This window comes from Oncorhynchus clarkii, chromosome 30 (assembly GCF_045791955.1).
Source record: "Oncorhynchus clarkii lewisi isolate Uvic-CL-2024 chromosome 30, UVic_Ocla_1.0, whole genome shotgun sequence".
NCBI classification, from domain to species: Eukaryota; Metazoa; Chordata; class Actinopteri; order Salmoniformes; family Salmonidae; genus Oncorhynchus; species Oncorhynchus clarkii.
The window spans coordinates 11,090,424-11,117,366 of NC_092176.1; the positions used below are offsets into that span (position 1 = coordinate 11,090,424).

The 26,943-nt window shown below is 43.5% G+C and overlaps 1 protein-coding gene across 1 annotated transcript; it reads left to right on the forward strand.

The window, feature by feature from the left end:
• The first annotated feature begins 444 nt into the window (after positions 1-444).
• Positions 445-26,537, forward strand: LOC139390235 (spermatid perinuclear RNA-binding protein-like). Its single transcript, XM_071137488.1, has 16 exons — positions 445-615; positions 1,388-1,629; positions 1,972-2,137; positions 4,567-4,711; positions 10,143-10,237; positions 10,435-10,530; positions 13,257-13,368; positions 13,528-13,625; positions 16,651-16,753; positions 16,866-16,949; positions 18,841-19,049; positions 19,399-19,566; positions 19,844-19,978; positions 25,930-26,070; positions 26,215-26,341; positions 26,443-26,537. The coding sequence occupies exons 1-16, from the start codon at positions 613-615 to the stop codon at positions 26,535-26,537; spliced, it is 2,019 nt and encodes a 672-aa protein (XP_070993589.1). The 5' UTR covers positions 445-612.
• Positions 26,538-26,943: the final 406 nt, after the last annotated feature.

Sequence of the window (26,943 nt, forward strand, 5' to 3'; positions counted from 1 at the left end):
AGAATATCAGATATCTATGATGACATTTTTGTTACCCATAATAACAAATAAATAACTCACTATCTTTCTTTTTGGAGTAATACCAAGGCTATACAGTATTTTCGGAAAGTATCCAGGCCCCTTCCCTTTTCAACATTTAACTTAATATCAGTTTAATACATTTGCAGAAATTTCTAAAAACCTGTTTTTCTTTGTCATTATGGGGTATTGTATGTAGATTGAGGGGGAAAAAACAATTTAATACATTTTAGAATAAGGCTGTAACGTAACAACATTTTGAAAAAGTCAAGGGGTCTGAATACTTGTCGAATGCACTGTACACTTGGTTGCCAATGATTGCATACATCTGCTTGTTTGGTTGATGTTGGTTGTTTGTAGTTATGGCATATACCAGTGTGCTAAATGCTCATCCTTTGTATCCCATCTCCTTTTTTCCTCCCACAGCTGTGCTGATTTACCTGTATCTCTGCCACGTGGGACAGAAGGGCTAGCTGATGGGTCAGAGGTGACTGCATGAGGAGGCGGAGTTAGGGGACCCTGGTCTGAACTTAGACCAAACCCAGTCACACTCCTAGACCAGAGAGGTCTGTTGACCTTGCCTCTCCTCTAGAGATGGTGAGATGTGTGTGTCTGTGAGAGAGCATCTGCCTGGCTGAGTGCGAGGATGTCTGTCTGAGTAGGCTATGTTTCTGTGGCTATAATGTATGTTCAGGTCTGACTGTCTGTTTTTATGCGTCTGTATGTCACATCTTGAATAAAGACAGAGGTTGTTTGAGAGGAGGAAGAGAAATATAGGAGATGTACTGTATGTGTTGTTGATGTGCTCCGCTCTCTTTTGATATAGAGGTGTGAATGCCCTGGTGGTACTGAAAGAGATTAGCTAGGTCGTGGTAAATGACCCACCTCGCCACCTCCACCTCTGAGGACTTGAGCATCCCCTCCCCAGTCTCCACACTATAGCCTATGAATTATTCAACCCTCTCATAAATAACCCACTGTAATGTGCATACACACTGCAGACAGAGAGGGATGAAGCGACGGGGGAGAGATGGAGAAAGAGAGGGATGGAAAGTGGAACGTGGGCTCCACGCCCCACATGGTGCTCTCCCTGTATTGTGTGCAGTTGGGCTTGCAAAACGGCACACATTTGCTGATACAGCTGATTTCTAGGAAAGCACACACTGGCTTCGTAAGTAGGACAAATGGAAATTGGCAGCAGCACCAGTTGCTAGGAGGTGTCACTGTCAAATATATGCGGCGTAAGATGGCATGTCTGGGCACCCAGAAAACACCTTACTGTAACTGGCCAACTCATTTGTCTTTCAAATATTGATAAAGGATCACATGTTCTGAATGACTCTTTTTATTTGTTTTTCCTTCCTCTCAGAGGTCCATCCGATCGTTCGCCAACGACGACTGCCACGTCATGGCCAAGCATGTCGACATCTACCCTTCGCCAGAGGAGCTGGAGGCTGTCCAGAAGCTGGTGTCCACTGTGGAATGTGCCCTCAAACAGGTGTCGGACTGGATGAACAACCTCAACGCCTCCCTAAGCAAGGCCCCAACCATCACCACCACCGTCGACATCAAGGCTGCTGGAGACTCTACAGGCACCCATGGCAGCACAAAGTGAGTTCTCTTCTACAATTTCAGGCTTGAGGTACTTTTACATTTGAGTGTTTCTTAAAACTGGTCCTGGGGACCCAAAAGGGTGCACATTTTTGTTTTTGGCCTAGCACTATCCACATGATTCCATTGCTCTACATAGTAGGTTTTAATAAAGCAGTTATGTAGTTATTTCTTCCTCTGTTTTGGTGAAAATGTGTAGACGTCATATGTCAAAGTTACATTTATGTAAAGTGTCTGAAAACAAAAACATTTTAGTTTATAACTCTTCAGTCCTTTCTTAATGGCGTCCTTAGAAACAATGGTGTAATGTGGCTGATTACTGCACTGCTCTGTCTTCACCAGGACCCAGAGTGTGTCGATCCTGTGTGGGGTGATGCGGGTGGGTCTTGTGGCTAAGGGCCTCCTGGTTAAAGGAGACATGGATTTGGAGCTGGTTCTGATGTGCAGAGACAAACCCACCAAATTACTTCTGTACACTGTTAGTGCCAACCTGCCCTTGCAACTACAGGTCCGTTTGTACTCAAACTTTTTACATTAGCAAACTAACCGTACCATTTTAACATTAACGGGATGTCACCATTATTCAACTGTGCGTTTCGAATACCACTCCTTTCTGTAACGTAATGCAGACTAGAGGTTGACACGAGAGAGAAAATGAATTCCAGTCCTGTCTTGTCCAGTAAAAAAACAAACACATCCTGTCCTGATCCTGCAACAGTTCTTCTATAACCCCTGAACTGTCCTGCTAAAAATCACTCCTGTTCTGTGCTAATTTTTAGGCGCAGAAATAACTTCCCCCGTTAGTTGCTTGTCTGTCTGTCCCCTGCTCTGCATGCAGAATTGCATTAGTGAAAACCGAGACTGTTCTTAGGGCAGGCCTGGTTGTAGCTAAGTGTGTCGAGGGCCAATTTTAGCTAACTCTAACCCTTTTCCTAACCTTAACCTAATTATCCTAACATGCCACGTTAATTCTCCTAACATGCTGGGTAAGTTCTCCTAACCTGCTAGAAAAAGTCACTGCTAGTCAAAACACGGCAGACCTGCCCTGAGACCAGTCTGAGTATCCACTAATGCATTGCCAATAGCAAATGCTCCGTTTGGCTGCTGCTCCATGTTCACGAGACAGTTGCCTGCGCAGTGCACAAACAGCTTCTGAGGTAAAGTAGGGATCAGCTACGACTGGAGCGAGGCGCGCTAGTGTGAGTCGACGGAAGGGGAGAGGATGAAATACGGTTATTTTTATGAAATGCTCCACACGTTACATATTTCTATCCCTCCCCTCCCCCAAACCTCAGTTTATAACTATTATTGTACTGCCTGTTCCTGTGGACTGTTGATCCTGTCCTGAACTTGACTTTAGAACTTGAATCCCATTCCTGCCAGAATCCCGCGGGAGTCCTGTTCCCGTGTCAACCTCTAGTGCAGACCTGAGCATACCCACCACTCTTTTCTGTAGTGTAGTGCGGACGTGACTACATCCACCACTGCTTTCTGTAGTGCCGTGCAGACGTGACTACATCCACCACTGCTTTCTGTAGTGCAGTGCGGACGTGACTACATCCACCACTGCTTTCTGTAGTGTAGTGCGGACGTGACTACATCCACCACTGCTTTCTGTAGTGTAGTGCGGACGTGACTACATCCACCACTGCTTTCTGTAGTGCAGTGCGGACGTGACTACATCCACCACTGCTTTCTGTAGTGCAGTGCGGACGTGACTACATCCACCACTGCTTTCTGTAGTGCAGTGCGGACGTGACTACATCCACCACTGCTTTCTGTAGTGCAGTGCGGACGTGACTACATCCACCACTGCTTTCTGTAGTGCAGTGCGGACGTGACTACATCCACCACTGCTTTCTGTAGTGCAGTGCGGACGTGACTACATCCACCACTGCTTTCTGTAGTGCCGTGCAGACGTGACTACATCCACCACTGCTTTCTGTAGTGCAGTGCGGACGTGACTACATCCACCACTGCTTTCTGTAGTGCAGTGCGGACGTGACTACATCCACCACTGCTTTCTGTAGTGCCGTGCAGACGTGACTACATCCACCACTGCTTTCTGTAGTGCAGTGCGGACGTGACTACATCCACCACTGCTTTCTGTAGTGTAGTGCGGACGTGACTACATCCACCACTGCTTTCTGTAGTGCAGTGCGGACGTGACTACATCCACCACTGCTTTCTGTAGTGCAGTGCGGACGTGACTACATCCACCACTGCTTTCTGTAGTGCAGTGCGGACGTGACTACATCCACCACTGCTTTCTGTAGTGCAGTGCGAACGTGACTACATCCACCACTGCTTTCTGTAGTGCAGTGCGGACGTGACTACATCCACCACTGCTTTCTGTAGTGCAGTGCGGACGTGACTACATCCACCACTGCTTTCTGTAGTGCAGTGCGGACGTGACTACATCCACCACTGCTTTCTGTAGTGCAGTGCGGACGTGACTACATCCACTACTGCTTTCTGTAGTGCAGTGCGGACGTGACTACATCCACCACTGCTTTCTGTAGTGCAGTGCGGACGTGACTACTGTACATGGTTTCCTTGTGCTTCCTCCCTCCCTCCTTATCACCCAGTTAATTACCGATCCAGTCTGCTGTGCAGATTATCATCAAGGGACGATTCCATTTGCACCTCTCGGATTTTCAGCAAAGGGAAGTGGAGTGAGGTTGACACAAGGAGAGACATTATGCATTATTCGAAGGAACTAGCTACTAGACGAGAGAATACACATTTCTCCTTGTGAACATAATCACTACAAAATGATGTATTGAAAATGGAATTGGAAGTTTTGTTATGCCTACGACGTTCAAACATGTTTTGATAATTTAAAATTGTAATAATATAATAGTGTGTAATGGGAATATGTTGAACATATTGTGTACATGCCAGAGCTGCCTTAACCCTCGTTGGTTGCCCTTGCAGACGCTGACGGAGGACAAGTACGAGGTGCGGTCCAGCGTGTCGCAGTCCGCCATCTGGGTGGTCAACATCAACGACCCCAAATTCTCCCTGAAGGTCACCCTGTCCTCACTGGCCATGAGAGATGAACACACTGCCAAAGACCAAGGTATTTACCCCTCTGTCTGTCCTCTAATAAGATTTTCTTTTAAATGTAATTATTTGAATGTATGATTTTATCTAAAAAATGTAAATAAATATAAAGCTGTTCCAGCTGGAGCCAATATAACTTTTAAGATCTATCAACATGTACTTTTAAAACCTGAACGGTTATTTTCATTGAGAAAATGACAATTTAGGAGAGGTTGAGGGATGTACAAAGCAGAGGTTAAAGATGACAAGAATGGGGTGTGGAGAAAAGAGGTAGTGGAGAAGGGTGATAAAGGGATAAAGGAGGGTTGAAAGCTGACTGGAGGTGGTCTGTTGTGAAAATAGCCGTCTGTCTCCGGTTTCTCCGTACAGCGTTCTCTCATTATTTTTGTCTAACAGAGTGTCAGGGTACTTATCCTATCGTTGCCCAACATCCAGTTAGTGGGAAACTGCAAAATACAGCGTTGGAGACTGAGAGGAGTGCTTATGCTGTGCTTTTTAAAAAGATAATTAAAGTAAAATGATTTCAAGGATGGGAAGAGCAGCAATTATGTAAAACCTATTGTAGTGTGTCAACCCTTCTAGGGGAGACCTGAAATAAAATATTTTCATCATTCTGTACAAAAGGTCCTCGCAGCATAAATGTTGCATTGAGTGTTAGTTGTGAAACACTAGGGCTTCCCGAGTGGCGCAGCGGTCTAAGGCACTGCATCGCAGTGACCCGGGTTTTAATCCCAGGTTGTGTCACAGCCGGCCGTGACCGGGAGACCCATGAGGCGCCGCACAATTGGCCCAGCGTCGTCTAGGTTAGGGGAGGGTTTGGCCGGCCTGGATTTCCTTGTCCCATCGCGCTCTAGCGACTCCTTGTGGCGGGCCGGATGCCTGCAATTTGACTTCGGTTGCCAGCTGGGCGGTGTTTCCTCCGACACATTTGGGGATAAGCGAGCAGTGTGTCAAGAAGCAGTGCGGCTTGACAGGGTCGTGTTTCGGAGGACGCATTGCTCTCGGCCTTTGCCTCTCCCAAGTCCATAGGGGAGTTGCAGCGATGGGACAAGACTGTAACTAACAATTTGATATCACGAAATTGGGGTCAAATGAGCAGATGAATGCTAGGAGAGAAAGATTTTGCCCTCAGCCTCTAAATATTCCACACGGTTTCATTTTAATTGTGTAATCAACACTGTCACTTCAGCACAAGCTCTCAAGCAACCTCTAGTTCTGGGGAACAACATGAGTAGAACACTGACTATACTGAAGTTTGTTCTATCCATATAATCTATTTCTTACCACAGCATCCTCAACCCTGAGGAAGACACATTGCCCGGAAACAGTTCTCTCCATAGAATGTTTGGGAGTATTATATAGTGTGCAAATGTCTTTATTTTACCACAGCACCCCAGCCCAGTGTTTGGATTATCAAACCTGGAAGTGCCGGGGTGGAGCCAGCATAGGGACGAGACCCAGCGCAGGACCCTCGGGTACAAGGGGCTCCCCTTATAATACCACTCTCTGCCTAGCCCTAGACGTCGCTCCTCTTCCCCACACTGTTCAATGTACTCCTCTTCTCTGGGTTACTCTACACCAGGGCGTTTCAATTCCGCTCCTAGAGGGCCGAAACCCTTCTGTTATTTGTTTCTACTTCGTAGGTTAATTGCAATCACCAGCTGTCCCAGGTCTGAATTAGTAGAAGGAGAGGATGAAAACCAGAAGTATTTTCGCCTGCCAGGGCCAACATTGAACAGCCCTGCTGTACACCATGAAATTCTGGTCGCTGTACACCATGAAGTTCTGGTCAATGTCCAATTGAGAGCCGACAGAAGACAGGCAACTGGTATCCAACTGCTGCCTTGATTGCCGATATTCAACATATTTTATATTTTGTTGAAGACTTCTTTGCCCATTGATATGTGACGACTCTAACTTTACTGTTGATTTGCTCAGAATGACATACCATAATTTCATGTTGTAAAACCAGTTGTATTTGTATTTATTATGGATCCCCATTAGCTGCTGCCAAGATATTAATACGTGTTATTAATTTTCTTCTTTTTGTGGTCACTAATCAAAGTCTAAGCTGACGACGCAGAGAGCTCTAATTGGGGTTGTCTTTTTGGAATGTGTTCCTTGTGATTGATGGCTTCATCATGACCTGCAGCTGGTGGAAACTGGGGAGACAATTCTGCATAGGAAGGGCTCTTGAGGCTCCATTCGCCAGGTTTTTCATCATTTTCTTTTATGAGAGGGCTTGAAAATTTGACCAATCACTGAACTATTTCTGCAGAAAACAGTCAAATCATTGCAATATTATCGCATTAAACTGAGACCCATCACTGCAGTACTAAAAGAGGGCTCGCAATTTTAACCAATCACCACATAATATGGTTCAATCAAACCACATGCCAACAAACATTTTCCCTCGTCAGGCATTTTTACAACAAATTGGACAAAATCATTGCATGTTGCCCATTTAAATTGCTGGAATTGCCGCAGCAAAATCAATAATTTTTACCTGTAAATATCACAAAATCCCTGCGAAATCCTGGAGGGACTGAGATATATAGTGGAAAGAAAAAGTCTGAACCCTTTAGAATTGCCTGTATTTTTGCATAAATTGGTCATGACAAAAGACAGTCTGTTTCAACTAATAAAACACAAAATATGATCATTTTTATGTCTTTATTGAACACTGTGTAAACATTCACTGTGCAGGTTGGAGAAAGTATGTGAACCCTTGGATTTAATAACAGGTTGACCCTCTTTTAGCAGCAGTAACCTCAACCAAATGTTTTCTGTAGTTGCGGATCAGACCTGCACAACAGTCAGGAGGAATTTTGGACTATTTCTCTTTACAAAACTGTTTCAGTTCCACATTATTCTTGGGATGTTTGGTGTGAATCGCTCTCTTGAGGTCATGCCACATCATCTCAATCGGTTTGAGGTGGGCCACTCCAGAAGGCGTACTTTCTTCTGTTGAGCTTCAATTGGCAGACAGACAGCCTTACATTCTCCTGCGAAATGTCTTGAATTCATTTTTCCGTCTGATAGCAAGCTGTCCGGAGGCGAGGCAGCAAAGCGGCCCCAAACCATGTTGCTTCCTCCACCATAGTTTACAGTTATGAGGTTTTGATGTTGCTGTGCTGTGCCTTTTTTTCACCAGACATAGTATTGTGTGTTCTTTCCAAACAACACAACTTTCATCTGTCCACAGAATATTTTGCCAGTAGCGTTGTGGAACATCCAGATGCTCTTTTGCGAACTTCAGACCTGCAGTGGCTTCTTCCATGGTGTCCTCCCATGAACACCATTCTTGTTTAGTGTTTTACATATTGTAGACTCATCAACAGAGATGTTAGCATCTTCCAGAGATTTCTGTAAGTCTTTTGCTGACAGTTTAGGATTCTTCTTAACCCTTCTGAGCATTCTGCACTGGACTCTTGCAGTCGTCTTTGCAGGATGGTCACTCCAAGGGAGAGTAGCAACGGTGCTGGAATTTCACCATTTATAGACAATTTGTTTTAACGTGGACTGACTTTTAGAGATACTTTTATAACCCTTTCCATCTTTATGCAAGGCAACAATTCTTAATCTTAGGTCTTCTGAGATCTCGTTTGTTTGAGGCATGGTTCACATCAGGCAACGCTTCTTGTGAATAGCAAACTCAAATTTTGTGTTTTTTTTTTTTTTTTAATGGGGCAGGGCAGCTCTAACCAAATCTCATTGATTCGACTCCAGGCTAGTTGACTCCTGAGTCCAATTAGCTTTTGGATAAGTCATTAGCGTAGTGGTTCACATACTTTTTCCCAACCTACACTGTGAATGTTTATTGCATTAAGAAAAATGCAATAATTTGAGTTATTAGTTTAAGCACACTGTCTATTGTTGTGACTTAGATGAAGATCAGATCAAATTGTCAAATTTATGCAGAAGTCAAGGTAATTCCAAAGGGTTCACATACTATTTCCTGCCACTGTAGTGTATATTCTGTGCCTTTATGGTCCTATTTAAGTCTTTGCATTCCCTGGGCCAAGATCCTTAGCAGATGACTGCATTTCGCTAACCATGTGTATGTGACAAATAAAATTTGATTTGATTACTTTATTTTTCCCCAGGTCTCCCCTCGGGCAGACCATGAAGGCCCTCAGTCTAGCATTAGGAGGTGTGACATGGGTTGACCCATTCGCATCATTTTCTCACCTTGTTTGTGTTCCAACTCTTCCATAATGTCCAGCTTTCACAATGGTCTCTATGGCAAAGATCTGCAAAACCACACACAGACTGCTCTTACAATCCCCTCCGTAAATACAGTATGCTGCTGAACATGGCTACTAACCTTACATTTAAAATGGCCAGTGTGACCACTAAATTCAAAAGCGAATAATCTTAGACCAAGAATTTGCAATTGAAGAAATCATAAAATCAATTTTATTTCCAAAGTCGCTCAATAAACCAAGCCAGGAATGAACATTTAAAACCTAAAAATAAGTGGATATGACTATCCAATTTGGTTAGTCGATGGTAATATAAATATTTGAGTGAAAAACCTGTCCCAACGGTTGGAGTCATTTATTCATCACATAATACAATTACCGATTCTAAAATAAGCGGTACTCGCGATTATAATTCATGCCAAAAAAAGGCATTCGATTGTGCGGAGCGGGGTTATCTTTTTGTAACTTTGAAATAGCCATAATTGGTTGTGGTTCTAGCTGTAAGCCTATATACAGTAGATGTTGTAATTTAATGTTGGTTCCATTGCCAATTTTCAAAATTGTAATTACTTGTAGGGGATGAAGAGGATATCTATTTTACTAAGCCCAGAGTTCTTTAGTGTGGTCTGCTCTGGGATGAGAAAACATAGCAGCTCCCGGGAAACTGAGTCTTCACTTTCTTTCCACGGTGGCGTCCTCACTCTGTTCTACTGTTGTTTTTTATTTTCTCCCATGGCTCAGTTCCAGCCATGACAGGGCAGGTTTGATCCCACAGTAAGCCTGTGTGATTTAGTAACCATAAACATCTGATTGACCTGCAAGACAGAAAATACCAGCATGGGGTCCTACTACGATGCCTGACAAACAAATAGAATTATGACTCAATTACATTTTTTCAACTTCACAATACCAATGCTTTCCCACTACTTCTCTAAACGTCCTTGAGATCCTCAAGACAGTAGTCACAGAACTAATCTCCAGACATTATCACCTTCCATTCTCCCCATTTTTAAAATATTATCAGACCAGTAGGAAGCTAATTATAGCCAGCCACCCTACTTGCCTGTGTGTCTATGGGTACGTCCTAAATAGGCACCCTATTCCCTAAAGTGCACTCCTTTTGACCACCACCTGCATAGGGAATAGGGTACCATTTCAGATGCAGCCTGTGTTTGTGCTGCAGTCTGTCTAAAGGCCCCCTGGGCAATGCAATCTGTGTCTTCATCCTGTCCCTCTTTCCAGAGGAAGGTGTGGAGGTGGAGGGGCTTGATGAGGTGCTGGACGGGCGGTGGTGCCAGGCTGCCCTGGCAACGCTCAGACACACCAAATGGTTCCAGGTGGGACATCTGTTCTGATTTCACATGCCTCATTCAGAACTGTTTGCTCCCTAGAGGGATATTTGGGGAACATTAAATGGCATAATATCCTTTGTATGACTGAAGAATTGAGCAATCCTGATGGTGGACTGTACATGTGTTTTATCATCACTGGACTCTAATTGTGAGTCTGTTCACATTGTCTGTTCACATTGTAGGCCAGAGTGACCGATCTGAAGTCGTGTGTCATCGTCATGCGTATTTTCAGAGACATGTGCAACAGACTAACTGTGTGGGAGCCTCTCAAAGGATGGGTAAGTGGTCCAGGGAGAGGAGGAAGAGGTGTATGTTTGTATATGCACATCATGTACAGTGCATTCGGAAGGTATTCAGACCCCTTCCCCTTGTCCACATTTTGTTATGTTACAGCCTGATTTTTAAAATGGATTAAATTAAAAACATTTTATACATATTTTACATTTTATATAAAAAACAAATCTAGCACCATTAGGTGTAAAAACTTTACTTATCCAGTTGCGGCCCACTTCTTGGAGGCAGGCCACTCGATTTCGTCTCTGCGTTATATTGGCATCGAACATGTCACCCTCCCTAGGAGAGGGGGTGACCTTGATCATTTATTGTTAAAACGAGAGGCTGCCTGGATCTTTAATTTAAAGACCCTTGCGCCCTTCGGTCTCAACGTAGACTTTGATCTGAAGCCATTCTTGTGATTATTGTGACTTTGCCACTGTAATTGTGTGTAAACTTGTATAGTGAAATTAATCTATGATCGTATGCTATCCATTTGTTTGTATGCTGTTCTTTGTATGACATTTTAATATTTGATTATTAACCAATGATATTAGGCCACTCCTGGCCATGATTACAGACACCTGTGTCTTTTGACACTATATAAACGACTCATCCCGCAGTGTTTGTGATTATACCCTGATGAAGACAGCTTGGCTGTCGAAACGTTGGTATTACATTTTTGCATCTGAGCTCCAAGAGTGTGCGGCTCTCTTTTATTTTCATATAAAAAACAAATACCTTATTTACATTTGTATTCAGACGATTTGCTATGAGACTCGAAATTGAGCTCAGGTGCATCCTGTTTCAATTGATCATCCTTGATGTCCTTGAGATGTTTCAACAATTTGTGATAGGCCACCCGTGATAAATTCAATTGATTGGACATGATTTGGAAAGGCACACACCTGTCTATATCAAGTCCCGCTGTTGACAGTGCATGGCAGAGTAAAAACCAAGCCATGAGGTCGACGGAATTTCCCGTAGGGCTCCAAAACAGGATTGTGGAGAGGCACATATCTCGGAAAGGGTACCAAAAAACGTCTGACTCATTGAAGGTCCCCAAAAACACAGTGGCCTCCATCATTCTTAAATGGAAGAAGTTTGGAACCACCAAGACTCTTCCTAGAACTGTCCGCCCGGCCAAACTGAGCAATTGGGGGAGAAGGGCCTTGGTCAGGGAGGTGACTAGGAACACAACGGCCTGCTTGGAGTTTGCCAAAAGACACCTAAAGGACTCTCCCTACGGTGAAGCATGGTGGCAGCATCATGCTGTGGGGATATTTTTTAGCGGCAGGGACTGGGAAACTAGTCCGGATCAAGAGAAAGATGAATGGAGTAAAGTACAGAGAGATCCTTGATGAAAACCTGGTCCAGAATGCTCAAGACATCAGACTGGGGCGAAGATTCACCTTCCAACAGGACAGCGACCCTAAAAACACAGCCAAGACACGCAGGAGTGGCTTCGGGACAAGTCTCTGAATGTCCTTGAGTGGCCCAACCAGAGCCTGGACCTGAACCCGATCTAACATCTCTGGAGAAACCTGAAAATAGATTTGCAGCGACGCTCCCCATCCAACCTGACAGAGCTTGAAAGGATCCGCAGAGAAGAATGAGAGTAACTCCCCAAATACAGGTGTGCCAAGCTTGTAGTGTCATTGACGCTAGGCTGTAATTGCTGCCAAAGGTGCTTCAACAAAGTACTGAGTGAAGTGTCTGAGTATTTATGTATGTGATATTTCAGCTTTTTATTTTTAATACATTTGCAAAGCTTTGTCATTATGGGGTATTGTGTGTAGAGGAAAAAAACGATTTAATCATTTTAGAATAAGTCCTGCGTAACAAAGTGGAAGAAATTCAAGGGGTTTGAATACTTAGGAATGCACTGTATATTTGGTGCTGTACATGTTGAGTTAAGATATCCTCTGTGTGTGGTGTTGTTCCTCTCAAGGTAACTTTATTCACGTCAGGGGAATTTAGCAAAACAAGGTAACTTTATTCACGTCAGGGGAATTTAGCAAAACAAGGTAACTTTATTCACATCAGGGGAATTTAGCAAAACAAGGTAGCTTTATTGACGTTGGGAATTTACCTGAGTGCGTGAGACGTTATTCTGTTCATGGTTGCTGCGTTTGCCTTAGGAGAACGTAGCAGGAGTGATACTTTGGTGCAACTCCATACGATTCAAGGTTGCTGCGTGAAATGTGGCTCTGTTCACGGTGTAACTGAGCAGGAGTTAATGACTTCCGTGAAACTCCTCGTGATTATTGCAATTTCTCTTTTGTGTGTTGTGCTTGCGTTCACTAGTGTCTATGAATAACATGATTGTGCATAGTGATGACGTCAAACGGAAAAATCGGATTGTTCTTGATGTTGTGAGATTCTTTCCTGGTGTTTACAGAACTGGTGCTGTGAGATTCAGATATCAGGACCTGCTTAGACAAAGCAATTGTCTAAGCAGTAAAGTAGAACAAAAGGGAGCAATGGGTTATAAAATATTGGAAAATGCAGTATTGTTGTTGTAATGCGTACATAATGCATGAGATGCTAAGGCATACATGTACGAAAGCATGTATTTGTATTGTAAATGTATGTAGTTCTGTCCTTTTTGTTATTTACTTGACTATTAAGGTTATTTAATGTTTTGTGTGGGCCCCGGGAAGAGTGGATGCAGCTTTAGAAGTAGCTAATGGGGATCCTAATAAAATACTAAATACTCTCTCCCCCCCAGCCCCTAGAGCTGATCTGTGAGAAGGCCATAGCCACCTGTAACCGACCTCTGGGGCCCGGAGAGGCCCTGCGCAGGGTCATGGAGTGCATCGCCTCAGGGATCCTCCTCCCAGGTCAGTCACAGGGACAATGAGGTTTTCTATCCAGGTATCCCCTGTGAAAGTGGTCTGCTGACCTCAATGGGACTTACTGTGCCCATTCACTGGGGGTGGATGGGCTGAGTTAGCCCAGTAAGCCCATATAATGTATGTGGATTTTTACTGCTGTTCCAGATGGGCCGGGAGTTCACGACCCCTGTGAGAAGGAGCCAACAGACACCTTGTCAGTGATCACAGGCCAACAGGCTCAGGCTATCACTCACAATGCACAGGTGAGACACTTCAATACATCAGTTACATACCTACAGTACATACAGTTGAAGTCGGAAGTTTACATACACTTAGGTAGAAGTCATTAAAACTTTTTTTTCAACCACTCCACAAATGTATTTTTTTTAACAAACTATAGTTTTGGCAAGTCAGTTAGGATATCTACTTTGTGCATGACACAAGTAATTTTTCCAACAATTGTTTACAGACAGATTATTTAATTTATAGTTCATTGTATCACAATTCCAGTGGGTCAGAAGTTTACATACACTAAGTACACTAATCTGGAAGGCCGCTCAGCAAGAAGCCACTGCTCCAAAACCGCCATAAAAAAGCCAGACTACAGTTTGCAACTGCACATGGGGACAAAGATTGTACTTTTTGGAGAAATGTTCTCTGGTCTGATGAAACAAAAATATAACTTTTTGGCCATAATGACCATTGTTATATTTGGAGGAAAAAAGGGGAGGCTTGCAAGCCGAAGAACACCATCCCAACCGTGAAGCATAGGGGTGGCAGCATCATGTTGTGGGGGTGCTTTGCTGCAGGAGGGTCTGGTGCACTTCCCAAAATAGTTGGCATCATAAGGATGGAAAATTACGTGGATATATTGAAGCAACATCAAGACATCAGTCAGGTAGTTAAAGCTTGGTCACAGATGGGTCTTCCAAATGGACAATGACCCCAAGCATACTTCCAAAGTTGTGTCAAAATGGCTTAAGGACAACAAAGTCAAGGTATTTGAGTGGCCATCACAAAGCCCTGACCTCAATCCCATAGAAATTTGTGGGCAGAACTGAAAAAGCGTGTGCGAGCAAGGAGGCCTACAAACCTGACTCTGTTACAACAGCTCTGTCAGGAGGAATGGGCCAAAATTCACCCAATTTATTGTAGGAAGCTTGTGGAAGGCTACCCAAAATGTTTGACCCAAGTTAAACAATTTAAAGGCAATGCTACCAAATACTAATTGAGTGTTTGTAAACTTCTGACCCACTGGGAATGAAATAAAAGCTGAAATAAATTATTCTCTCTACTCTTATTCTGACATTTCACATTCTTAAAATAAAGTGGTGATATAACTGACCTTAGACAGGGAATTTTTACTAGGATTAAATGTCAGGAATTGTGAAAAACTGAGTAACTGTATTTGGCTAAGGTGTATGTACACTTGCGACTTCAACTGTATATTACATACGTACAATGCTGTAAAGTCAGACTTGTATACGTCAGGAAAGAAATGACACTGCTCTCCTCGTTACAGTACCGTCTCCCTCACTTTGATTGGATGATGAGGTTTATCTAAAGTGGCCCCACGGCCACTCCAGAGGCCCAGTCAAGGTCTATAGTTAGATCAGTGCTGCTACAGCACCCCAGACTCGACCTCTACAGCCCCTTGGAGCTGAGGACACTCATGGAGGCCTAATTAGCCCACGAATGAGTGTGGGAAAGCATTCCCAGCGCACCAGCACTGCTTAGTGCTGCTTACATAAAACACTTCTAGACTGCCCCTGAGCAGAATGCAATGTAATACTATTGGGAGGGTAGAGGAAGGTGAGGAGGATCTCTCGGTTTCTCGCTCCAGGTAGGAGGAAATCTGTTCTGTTCATATGCACTGTACAGTAAGTCATGGTTGTTGCAATTGTGTATATGTTCCCAATGTAACAACTCTTTCCAAGATCTCTTACTGAATAATGTGGTGATTGAGAAAGTTAAAACTGCTGGAGGTAAAAGTCTAGATAGCAAGCTGTTATGGTCAAAACATGTAGACTCTATTGTTGTTAAAATGGGAAGAGGTCAAATCAAATTCGATTTGTCACATGCGCCAAATACAAGTGTAGACCTTACCGTGAAAGGCTTAGTTACAAGCCCTTAACCAACAATGCAGTTCAAGAAATAGAGTTAAGAAAATATTTACTAAATAAACTGAAGTAAAACATTTTTTTTTTAAAGTAACACAATGAAGAGGCTATACATGGGGTAGCGGTACTGAGTCAATGTGCTGTGGTACAGATTAGTCGAGGTAATTTGTACATGTAGGTAGGGGTAAAGTGACTATGCATAGATAATAAACAGGGAGTAGCAGCAGTGTAAAAGCAAAGCGGGGGTCGTTGGCCATTTTATGAATTGTTCGTCAGTCTTATGGTTTGTGGGTAGAAGCTTTTTAAGGAGCCTTTTAGTCCTAGACTTGGCGCTGCAGTATCGCTTGCCGTACGGTAGCAGAGGAACAGTCTATGACTTGGGTGACTGGAGTCTTTGACTGTTTTTTGGGCCTTCCTCTGACACCGCTTAGTATATGGGTCCTGGATGGCAGAAAGCTTGGCTCCAGTGATGTACTGGGCCATACACACTCCTCTGTAGCCAGATACCGAGCAGTTACCATACCAGGCAGTGATGCAATCGGTCAGGATGCTCTTGATGGTGCCGCTGTAGAACTTTTTGGGGATCTGGGGACCCATGCCAAATCTACTGAACTGGTACTGATGCAGTTTACACACAGTTCAGATACTCATCGGTACCTCACAAGACATGCAGCCAGAGGTTTCTTCACATTCCCCAGGTCCAGAACAGAGGCTGGGAAATGCACAGTATTAAGGGCATTTTTATTTTATTTTTTGTATAATATTATTAATTGTAGTGTTTTATATTTTGTTTGTTTTGTTTCCTATTTGGACAATAGGAAGAGGTAATTGGGGATTATAATAAAATAGTAAAATGCTAATCAAATAAATTAATGGGGTACTGCTAGATTTTGGCATAGCAATGCTACTGTACCTGTACAATTCCAGTCATTGCGCTAACGCATGCTAGCATTGGCTTGTGAAAGTACTGCTAACTTCCTTCATATAGACTTAAATAGCAGAATCTCGCAGTATAATATTAAATACATGCTATTGATCGATAGTTTCGTATTTAATTCACCCATTGATTACTCTAGCATCACTCATTTCTATAGGGCTTGTGGTTGTTTTTTACTCTTGTTTTGTGCCCTCATTCTGTCTGGTTTCATACTGTATCTGTCTGTTTCAGCATGCGCTACGCCTCCTAGCCTTTGGACAGCTTTATAAGGTCCTGAATATGAATCCTCTCACTCCAACCAAACCGTCACACAGACTCTTCGGGTTAGACAAAGGTGTGTGTGTGTGTGTGTGTGTGTGTGTGTGTGTGTGTGTTCATGTGTGTTCATCGAGATCTCAGGTTGTCTCTGTTCTCCTGAAGGTGAAACCATCATTTGTATTACACAGGAACCTGTCGTAAAAGGCAGCATGAAGACAGACGCACTTACGACAGACAGCTCTTCAAGAGGATGAAACACAACCTGATGAGAGGTCAGATTCCCTGCTGCTCTGGCTAAATCCTTCCTGAGTGTAGGGAAATCCCTTTCCTCTCCGTTCAGCCTAGAAAACTACTATGTAGTGTAGATGCGTAGACTTTCTGTAGATCAGCCTATGCCAATTGCCCTTATAAGAACTCTATAATAGAATACGGGTACATTCCAGAATGTCAATACTCAAAAATAGCATTCTGAGTGGGGTATTAATCCCATACCATCTCTCATCTACCCCTCATGGCTAGTACAGGCTGTCTGTGTCACAGTAATTAAATTTCCCCTCACTGTGACTCCAATCCCACAGGACTTTGATCTTCCACAGTTCAAAGCAGGTGACTGACAGATAGGGGGTTGAAATGGACTGGGGATTAATCCCCATCCAGGCAGTCTCTCACACAATTATCTTTCTACACCTCTGTATCTCTCACAGGACACTTACCTACACTATAGGACGCTGTCCTTGTATTAGCACCACCACGTTCTCCCACTATCTGACACACCTGCTCCCTTCCTCAATCTCACTCCTTGTCTGCCTGGGCATTTAGATTAGACATGCCTTGACACCTGCCATGCTAACCTAGTTCAGAATCCACTGCATAGAACTAGACCTAAACTCAGCAAAAAAAGAAATGTCTTCTCACTGTCAACTGCGTTTATTTTCAGCAAACTTAACATGTGTAAATATTTGTATGAACATAACAAGATTCAACAACTGAGACAAACTGAACAAGTTCCACAGACGTGACTAACAGAAATGTTACTGAACAAAGGGGGGTCAAAATCTAAAGTTAGTCCCTATCTGGTGTGGCCACCAGCTGCATTAAGTACTGCAGTGCATCTCTTCCTTATGGACTGCACCATATTTGCCACTTCTTGCTGTGAGATGTTACCCCACTCTGCCATCAAGGCACCTGCAAGTTCCTGGACATTTCTGTGGGGAATGGCTCTAGCCCTCACCCTAAGATCCAACAGGTCCCAGACATGCTGTGTCTGGACCATGACGGACCCTCCACCTCCAAATCGATCCCGTACAGGCCTCGGTGTAACGCTCATTCCTTAATAAATTTGAATATGACCATCACCCCTGGTGAGACAAAACTGTGACTCGTCAGTGAAGAACGCTTTTTGCCAGTCCTGTCTGGTCCAGGGACGGTGGGTTTGTGCCCATAGGTGACATTGTTGCCGGTGATGTCTGGTGAGGACCTGCCTTACAACAGGCCTACAAGCCCTCAGGCCAGCCTCCCTCAGCCTATTGCGGACAGTCTGAGCACTGATGGAGGGATTGTGCGTACCTGGTGTAACTCGGGCAGTTGTTGCCATCCTGTACCTGTCCCGCAGGTGTGATGTTCGGATGTACCGATCCTGTGCAGGTGTTGTTACATTTGGTCTGCCACTGCGAGGACGATCAGCTATCCGTTCTGTCTCCCTGTAGCGCCGTCTTAGGTGTCTCACAGTATGGACATTGCAATTTATTGCCCTGGCCACATCAGTAGTCATCATGCCTCCTAGCAGCATGCCTAAGACACATTCACGTTTGGTGTTTTTCAGAGTCAGTAGAACGGCTTCTTCAGTGTCCTAAGTTTTCATAACTGTGACCTTAATTGCCTACCGTCTAAGTGTCTTATCGACCGTTCCACCGTTGCATGTTCATTAACTGTTTATGGTTCATTGAACAAGCATGGGAAAAAAAGTGTTTTAAACCCTTTACAATGAAGATCTGTGAAGTTATTTGGATTTTTACAAATTATCTTTGAAAGACGGTCCTGAAAAGAGGGGCTTTTTTGTTGTTGTTGCAGAGTTTATAAAGTACTGTTCAAAATCACAATCTATCTCATATACTTTTAATTTATGTAATTGAAACCCTGTATGGTCTCCATGTTTCCTCCTAGTTCTGGACAGTAACAGGATGGACCCCAACCACTCCATGACTGCCGTGATAAGACTGAACCAGGTCCACCCGGGGCTGCAGTACAAGCTATTGTCCCAGTCCGGCCCAGTCCACGCTCCAGTCTTCACCATGTCTGTGGACGTCCACGGCACTGTCTACGAGGCTTCCGGCGCCTCCAAGAAGACGGCCAAACTACAAGTAGCACTTAAGGTACCCAACAAACCTATTTCAGTAAATGGCATGGGAAGAATACATGGAGGGATGCATGTTACGAGATGATGAAGACTAGCAGTTAGGACAGGCAGAGGCCAGTAACATGAGAGAAGCATTGTATTGGATTGATGGAGAAGAGTGGATTTTTAAGAAAGATGATGTAGAATCATCTGTACATGTATTGTAGAACTGTGACACAGACACTATTATTACATTGATACATTGCAGATATGACACAACTATTGGGTGCACTCTACCATGACAACACAGTGTCCAAGGAAGTGCTCCTCCTCTTGATCTTATATATTATTTTACTATCTTTGTTCCTCTTGCTCCTGTTCTCCAGGTCCTACAGGCACTAGGTTACCCAGCTGACCTCGATGTGGACCTGGACTCCCTGAGTGCTGACGAGAGGTCTGACGGCGAGGGACGCAACCATAGAAGTGATAGAAATGACAGGATGTCCACCAGCTCCAGCAGAAACTCTGTCACCTCCTCCACAGACGCACACGAGGTAACCACACAACAGTCACACTCCCAACACAACACGACCGTCACATGAACACTAGCTAACCACACAACCATCACACTGACCACATGATGTTACCACACAACTGTCACACTAACATGGAAACCTATTATAAATCTTTCATTGTGATTGCCTACACTATTTGCGATAGTTGTTAAACTGGTATGCATCTATAATGGATATGTTTTGTGTGATTCACCGACTGAACCCCATCTCTTACAATTCTAGAGAGGTAGTGATTTCATTCTATTATTATCCCTAGTCCCGCACCCCAGGCCCTCTCCTTACGGCAGGGGGCAAGAACCCAGTGATGGAGCTGAATGAGAAACGCAGAGGCCTGAAGTACGAACTCCTATCAGAGACCGGCGGCAGCTGCGACAAACGCTTCATCATGGAGGCAAGTCTTAATACACACTTACACGCTTAAGCTGCTTTTTGTTGCGCAAAATGCTTCAGGGAGGGCCCAACGCTGCGTACAGAGCCCTCAGCGCACTCGCACTGTAGGCTACAAATCCTTGAGTTTCCCTGTATTTCGTTGGGAAGCAGCTGTGAAGCGAGCTGTAGCCTATTGCGTGTTTGTGTTTGAGTCTTATTAAAGAATGTGACATTTTTTTTGCTTATTTTCTTTAAATCATGTATGGTTGTTTTTTGGCATAAATTAAATAAGTTCATATGTTCCGAATATCTTTGTGTGTGTGTTATATATGTATATATATACCGTGGGGAGAACAAGTATTTGAAACACTGCCGATTTTGCAGGTTTTCCTACTTACAAAGCATTGTAATTGTTATCATAGGTACATTTAAACTGACACTAAAACAAAAATCCAGAAAATCACATTGTATGATTTTTAAGTAATTAATTTGCATTTTATTGCATGACATAAGTATTTGATACATCAGAAAAGCAGAACTTAATATTTGGTACAGAAACCTTTGTTTGCAATTACAGAAATCATACGTTTCCTGAAGTTCTTAACCAGGTTTGCACACACTGCAGCAGGGTGTTTTGGCCCACTCCTCCATACAGACCTTCTCCAGATCCTTCAGGTTTCGGGGCTGTCGCTGGGCAATACGGACTTTCAGCTCACTCCAAAGATTTTCTATTGGGTTCAGGTCTGGAGACTGGCTAGGCCACTCCAGGACCTTGAGATGCTTCTTACGGAGCCACTCCTTAGTTGCCCTGGCTGTGCGTTTCGGGTCGTTGTCATGCTGGAAGACCCATCTTCAATGCTCTTACTGAGGGAAGGAGGTTGTTGGCCAAGATCTCGCAATACATGGCCTCATCCATCCTCCCCTCAATACGGTGCAGTCGTCCTATCCCCTTTGCAGAAAAGCATTTTTTTTTTTTACCTTTATTTAACCAGGTAGGCTAGTTGAGAACAAGTTCTCATTTACAACTGCAACCTGGCCAAGATAAAGCATAGCAGTGTGAACAGACAACAGAGTTACACATGGAGTAAACAATAAACAAGTCAATAACACAGTAGGAAAAAAAAGTCTATAGACATTGTGTGCAAAAGGCATGAGGAGGTTGGCGAATAATTACAATTTGTGATAAATGATCAGATGGTCATGTGCAGGTAGAGATACTGGTGTGCAAAAGAGCAGAAAAGTAAATAAAAACAGTATGGGGATGAGGTAGGTAAATTGGGTGGGCTATTTACGGATGGACTATGTACAGCTGCAGCGATCGGTTAGCTGCTCAGATAGCAGATGTTTAAAGTTGGTGAGGGAGATAAAAATCTCCAACTCCAGCGATTTTTGCAATTCGTTCCAGTCACAGGCAGCAGGAAACTGGAAGGAAAGCGGCCAAATGAGGTGTTGGCTTTAGGGATGATCAGTGAAATACACCTGCTGGAGCGCGTGCTACGGGTGGGTGTTGCCATCGTGACCAGTGAACTGAGATAAGGCGGAGCTTTACCTAACATGGACTTGTAGATGATCTGGAGCCAGTGGGTCTGGCGACGAACATGTAGCGAGGGCCCGCCAACAAGAGCATACAGGTTGCAGTGGTCGGTGGTATAAGGTGCTTTAGTAACAAAACAGATGGCACTGTGATAGACTGCATCCAGTTTGCTGAGTAGAGTATTGGAAGCTATTTTGTAGATGACATCGCCGAAGTCGAGGATTGGTAGGATAGTCAGTTTTACTAGGGTAAGTTTGGCGGCGTGAGTGAAGGAGGCTTTGTTGCGGAATAGAAAGCCGACTCTAGATTTGATTTTAGATTGGAGACGTTTGATATGAGTCTGGAAGGAGAGTTTACAGTCTAGCCAGGCACCTAGGTACTTGTAGATGTCCACATATTCTAGGTCGGAACCATCCAGGGTGGTGATGCTAGTCGGGCGTGCGGGTGCAGGCAGCGAACGGTTGAAAAGCATGCATTTGGAAGGAGTGTTGTATGGCATTGAAGCTCGTTTGGAGGTTAGATAGCACAGTTTCCAAGGAAGGGCCAGAAGTATACAGAATGGTGTCGTCTGCGTAGAGGTGGATCAGGGAATCGCCCGCAGCAAGAGCAACATCATTGATATACAGTGGGGCAAACAAGTATTTAGTCAGCCACCAATTGTGCAAGTTCTCCCACTTAAAAAGATGAGGCCTGTAATTTTCATCATAGGTACACTTCAACTATGACAGACAAAATGAGTAAAAAAAATCCAGAAATTCACATTTGTAGGATTTTTAATGAATTTATTTGCAAATTATGGTGGGAAAGTATTTGGTCAATAACAAAATCTCAATACTTTATCATTGCCAACACAGGGTATATAACAGAGGTCAAACGTTTTCTGTAAGTCTTCACAAGGTTTTCACACACTGTTGCTGGTATTTTGACCCATTCCTCCATGCAGATCTCCTCTAGAGCAGTGATGTTTTGGGGCTGTTGCTGGGAAACACGGACTTTCAACTCCCTCCAAAGATTTTCTATGGGGTTGAGATCTGGAGACTGGCTAGGCCACTCCAGGACCTTGAAATGCTTCTTACGAAGACACTCCTTCGTTGCCCGGGCGGTGTGTTTGGGATCATTGTCATGCTGATAGACCCAGCCACGTTTCATCTTCAATGCCCTTGCTGATGTAAGGAGGTTTTCACTCAATATCTCACGATACATGGCCCCATTCATTCTTTCCTTTACACAGATCAGTCGTCCTGGTCCCTTTGCAGAAAAACAGCCCCAAAGCATGATGTTTCCACCCCCATGCTTCACAGTAGGTATGGTGTTCTTTGGATGCAACTCAGCATTCTTTGTCCTCCAAACACGACGAGTTGAGTTTTTACCAAAAAGTTATATTTTGGTTTCATCTGACCATATGACATTCTCCCAATCTTCTTCTGGATCATCCAAATGCTCTCTAGCAAACTTCAGACGGGCCTGGACATGTACTGGCTTAAGCAGGGGGGCACGTCTGGCACTGCAGGATTTTAGTATCTGGCGGCGTAGTGTGTTACTGATGGTAGGCTTTGTTACTTTGGTCCCAGCTCTCTGCAGGTCATTCACTAGGTCCCCCCGTGTGCTTCTGGGATTTTTGCTCACCGTTGCGTGGAGCCCCAGATCGAGGGAGATTATCAGTAGTCTTGTATGTCTTCCATTTCCTAATAATTGCTCCCACAGTTGATTTCTTCAAACCAAGCTGCTTACCTATTGCAGATTCAGTCTTCCCAGCCTGGTGCAGGTCTACAATTTTGGTTCTGGTGTCCTTTGACAGCTCTTTGGTCTTGGCCATAGTGGAGTTTGGAGTGTGACTGTTTGAGGTTGTGGACAGGTGTCTTTTATACTGATAACAAGTTCAAACAGGTGTCATTAATACAGGTAACGAGTGGAGAACAGAGGAGCCTCTTAAAGAAGAAGTTACAGGTCTGTGAGAGCCAGAAATCTTGCTTGTTTGTAGGTGACCAAATACTTATTTTCCACCATAATTTGCAAATAAATTCATAAGAAAATCCTACAATGTGATTTTCTGGATTTTTTTTTTCTCATTTTGTCTGTCATAGTTGAAGTGTACCTATGATGAAAATTACAGGCCTCATCTTTTTAAGTGGAAGAACTTGCACAATTGGTGGCTGACAAAATAGTTTTTTGCCCCACTGTATTTGGTACAGAAACCTTTGTTTGCAAGTGTCTTCACTGACATTTTCAACCCCTCTGTAATACCAACATGTTTCAAGCAGACCACCATAGTCCCTGTGCCCAAGAACACTAAGGTAACTTGCCAAAATGACTACTGACCTGTAGCACTCATGTCTGCCATCCAGGACCTCTATATACCAGGTGGTGTCAGAGGAAGGCCCTAAAAATTGTCAGACTTCAGCCACCCCAGTCATAGACTTTTCTTTCTGCTACCGCACGGCAAGCGGTACCGGAGTGCCAAGTCTAGGTCCAAGAGGCTTCTAGAAAATAAAGGAGAGCCGCACACTCTAGGAGCTCAGATGCAAAAATGTAATACCAACGTTTCGACAGCCAAGCTGTCTTCATCAGGGTATAATCACAAACACTGCGGGATGACTCGTTTATATAGTGTCAAAAGACACAGGTGTCTGTAATCATGGCCAAGAGTGGCCTAATACCATTGGTTAATAATCAAATATTAAAATGTCATACAAAGAACAGCATACAAACAAATGGATAGCATACGATCATAGATTAATTTAACTACACAAGTTTACAAACAACTACTTGTGTAATTAAATTAATCTATGATCGTATGCTATCCATTTGTTTGTATGCTGTTCTTTGTATGACATTTTAATATTTGATTATTAACCTTTGGTATTAGGCCACTCTTGGCCATGATTACAGACACCTGTGTCACTATATAAACGAGTCATCCCGACATACTATATAAACAAGTCAACCCGCAGTAGCCAGCACCTCGTCTTAATAGGTGTGCATTTCTTGTTCTTCTAGTCCAAGAGGCTTCTAAACATCTTCTTCCCCCAAGCCATAAGACTCCTGAACATCTAATCAAATGGCTACCCAGACTATTTGCATTGCCCCCCCCCCTTTAGCTGCTACTCTCTGTTGTTATCTATACATAGTCACTTTAATAACTATACCTACATGTACATATTATCTCAATTACCTCGACTAACTGGTTCCCCCACACATTCACTCTGTACTGGTACCTCCTGTAAATAGTCACACTATTGTTATTTTACTGCTGCTCTTTAATTACTTGTTCCTTTTATTTCTTTTTCGTATTTTTTAAACTGCATTGTTGGTTATGGCCTTGTAAGTAAGCATTTCACTGTAAGTATTCAGCGCATGTGACTAATAAGATTTGATTTGATCTCAGACAAAGCAAGAATTATTGTCCTGCTGATTGTAAATAAGAATTTGTTGTTATCAGACTTGCACACGGTCTAGTCAAGTCAGTCACATTCAGTCTTTTCAATTTATTATTTTTTTTTTAGCTGTTAGCCTATTGGCCCAAATGAATAGGCTTGCCTAGTTAAATAAAATAAAAATGAATAGGCTTCAGTCAGACTTGACATATTGGTGCCAATAGCCTAATACTCCTCCAATCGATGGAGAGATTCTGTGTGCTGCTGATAAGTTTGAGGGGATCGGCCAGAACAAGCCGCTGTGCAGTATCTCTAATAAAGGCAATTTCATATGCTGTTTGAATTAACATTTCAAGGAAATATTTTAGACCTAGTTTTATTATTAATGTAATTAGATTCTGGAGCAAATTGAAATAACATTTATTATTACCAGGTTAAAATCATTTTTCTTCCGGTTTATTTGTTTCTTCTGGGCTATTGAACATGTGCACATTTTTAATTTATCAATACATGAATTAGTAGGCTAATGGATTAAGTATTACTTTTTTCAAGTAATCTCTTTTATTCTAACAAGGAAGGCAACAAAAGGGCATGCTTCCTGGGACTTGTTCAATCGCATGCAGCACAGATGTATTATAGACAAAGACAGCCAGCCAGCTATGTGTGTGCGGGCGCGGTGCACCAGAGATTTGGGGCGCGCCAGCCGTGTGGGTGTGGACAAAAGAGTCGCCTACGAAGGATTTTGCTTCTTCTGCAGCATTCGTTGTAAAATATAACTCTGTGGTAGTGCTTCGCACACACACACACACACACACACAGACACACACACACACACACACAGACACACACACACACACACACAGACTTGCACACAGACACACACACACACAGACACACACACACACACACACACAGACTTGCACACACACCCAGCAGCCTAGCACCTGCTTGACTTTTATTTAAATCTTTTGACCTGACCAAGAGAAACTAAACTAGAGCCCAGTAGGTCAGGGCAAGTGGCCCTAGTGTAGTTTTGAATGATTGAGTGTCTGTACTGTACTGTAGGTGGAGGTTGATAAACAGAAGTTCCGAGGCTCAGGGTCCAATAAGAAAGCAGCGAAGGCTTGCGCTGCCCTGGCTGCTCTGAAGAGACTATTCTCTGACTCCAAAGACCCCCGCAACAAGAAGAGGAGACCCACCACACTGGTGGGTGGACAAAGATCACTTTCAGCCCATGCATAGAATTCAAATGAGCCTATCATTATTAGTTGTGCAGCATACGTCCAAAAGTATGGAAATGTATGCAAAGGTGACACTATAACCGTAAAGAATGTGTGTGTTTGTTTGCAGGTGAAGAGAACTGTGTCATCAACTGTGACTATCCCAGCCCATGCCCATTTCAGGCCTAGAACAAGGCCAGTGATGCATAGAGCACCCTACATCAGCGCTCCCCCCACCCATGGCTACCTCCCAATAGGTAAGACCTGGGGCTTGGTGTTTGTAAATGTGTGTGTTCGTTAGGTTGTCGCTATGTAAGCACTGCTCCTGTAACTAAAGTTCCCTGACCTCTCTTTCCAGGCTATGGAGCTCCATATGGTTATGGTACTGCAGCTTCCCTCCCTGCCTATGGTAAGCACATTGTTCATACCAGAGCCAGGGCCAGCAGCTACTAGACAGTGTCACACATGCATGCGTTTTTAAAATATATTTTTTGTATTTTATCCTAATCTTTCTCCCCAATTTTCGTGATCTCCAATCGCAATCTTGTCTTATCGCTGCAACTCCCCAATGGGCTCGGGAGAGGCGAAGGTTGAGTCATCCTTCCTCCGAAATATGCCCCCCAAACCATGATTCTAAATAACGTCTTGGGCCAATGAAAGTGTAGGGCGCCAAATTCAAAACAACAGAAATCTCATAATTAAAATTCCTCAAACATAGAAGTATTTCACACCATTTTAAAGATACACTTCTTGTTAATCCCACCACAGTGTCAGATTTCAAATAGTCTTTACGGCGAAAGCACCACAAACAATTATGTTAGGTCAGAGCCAAGTCACAGAAAAGCACAGCCATTTTTCC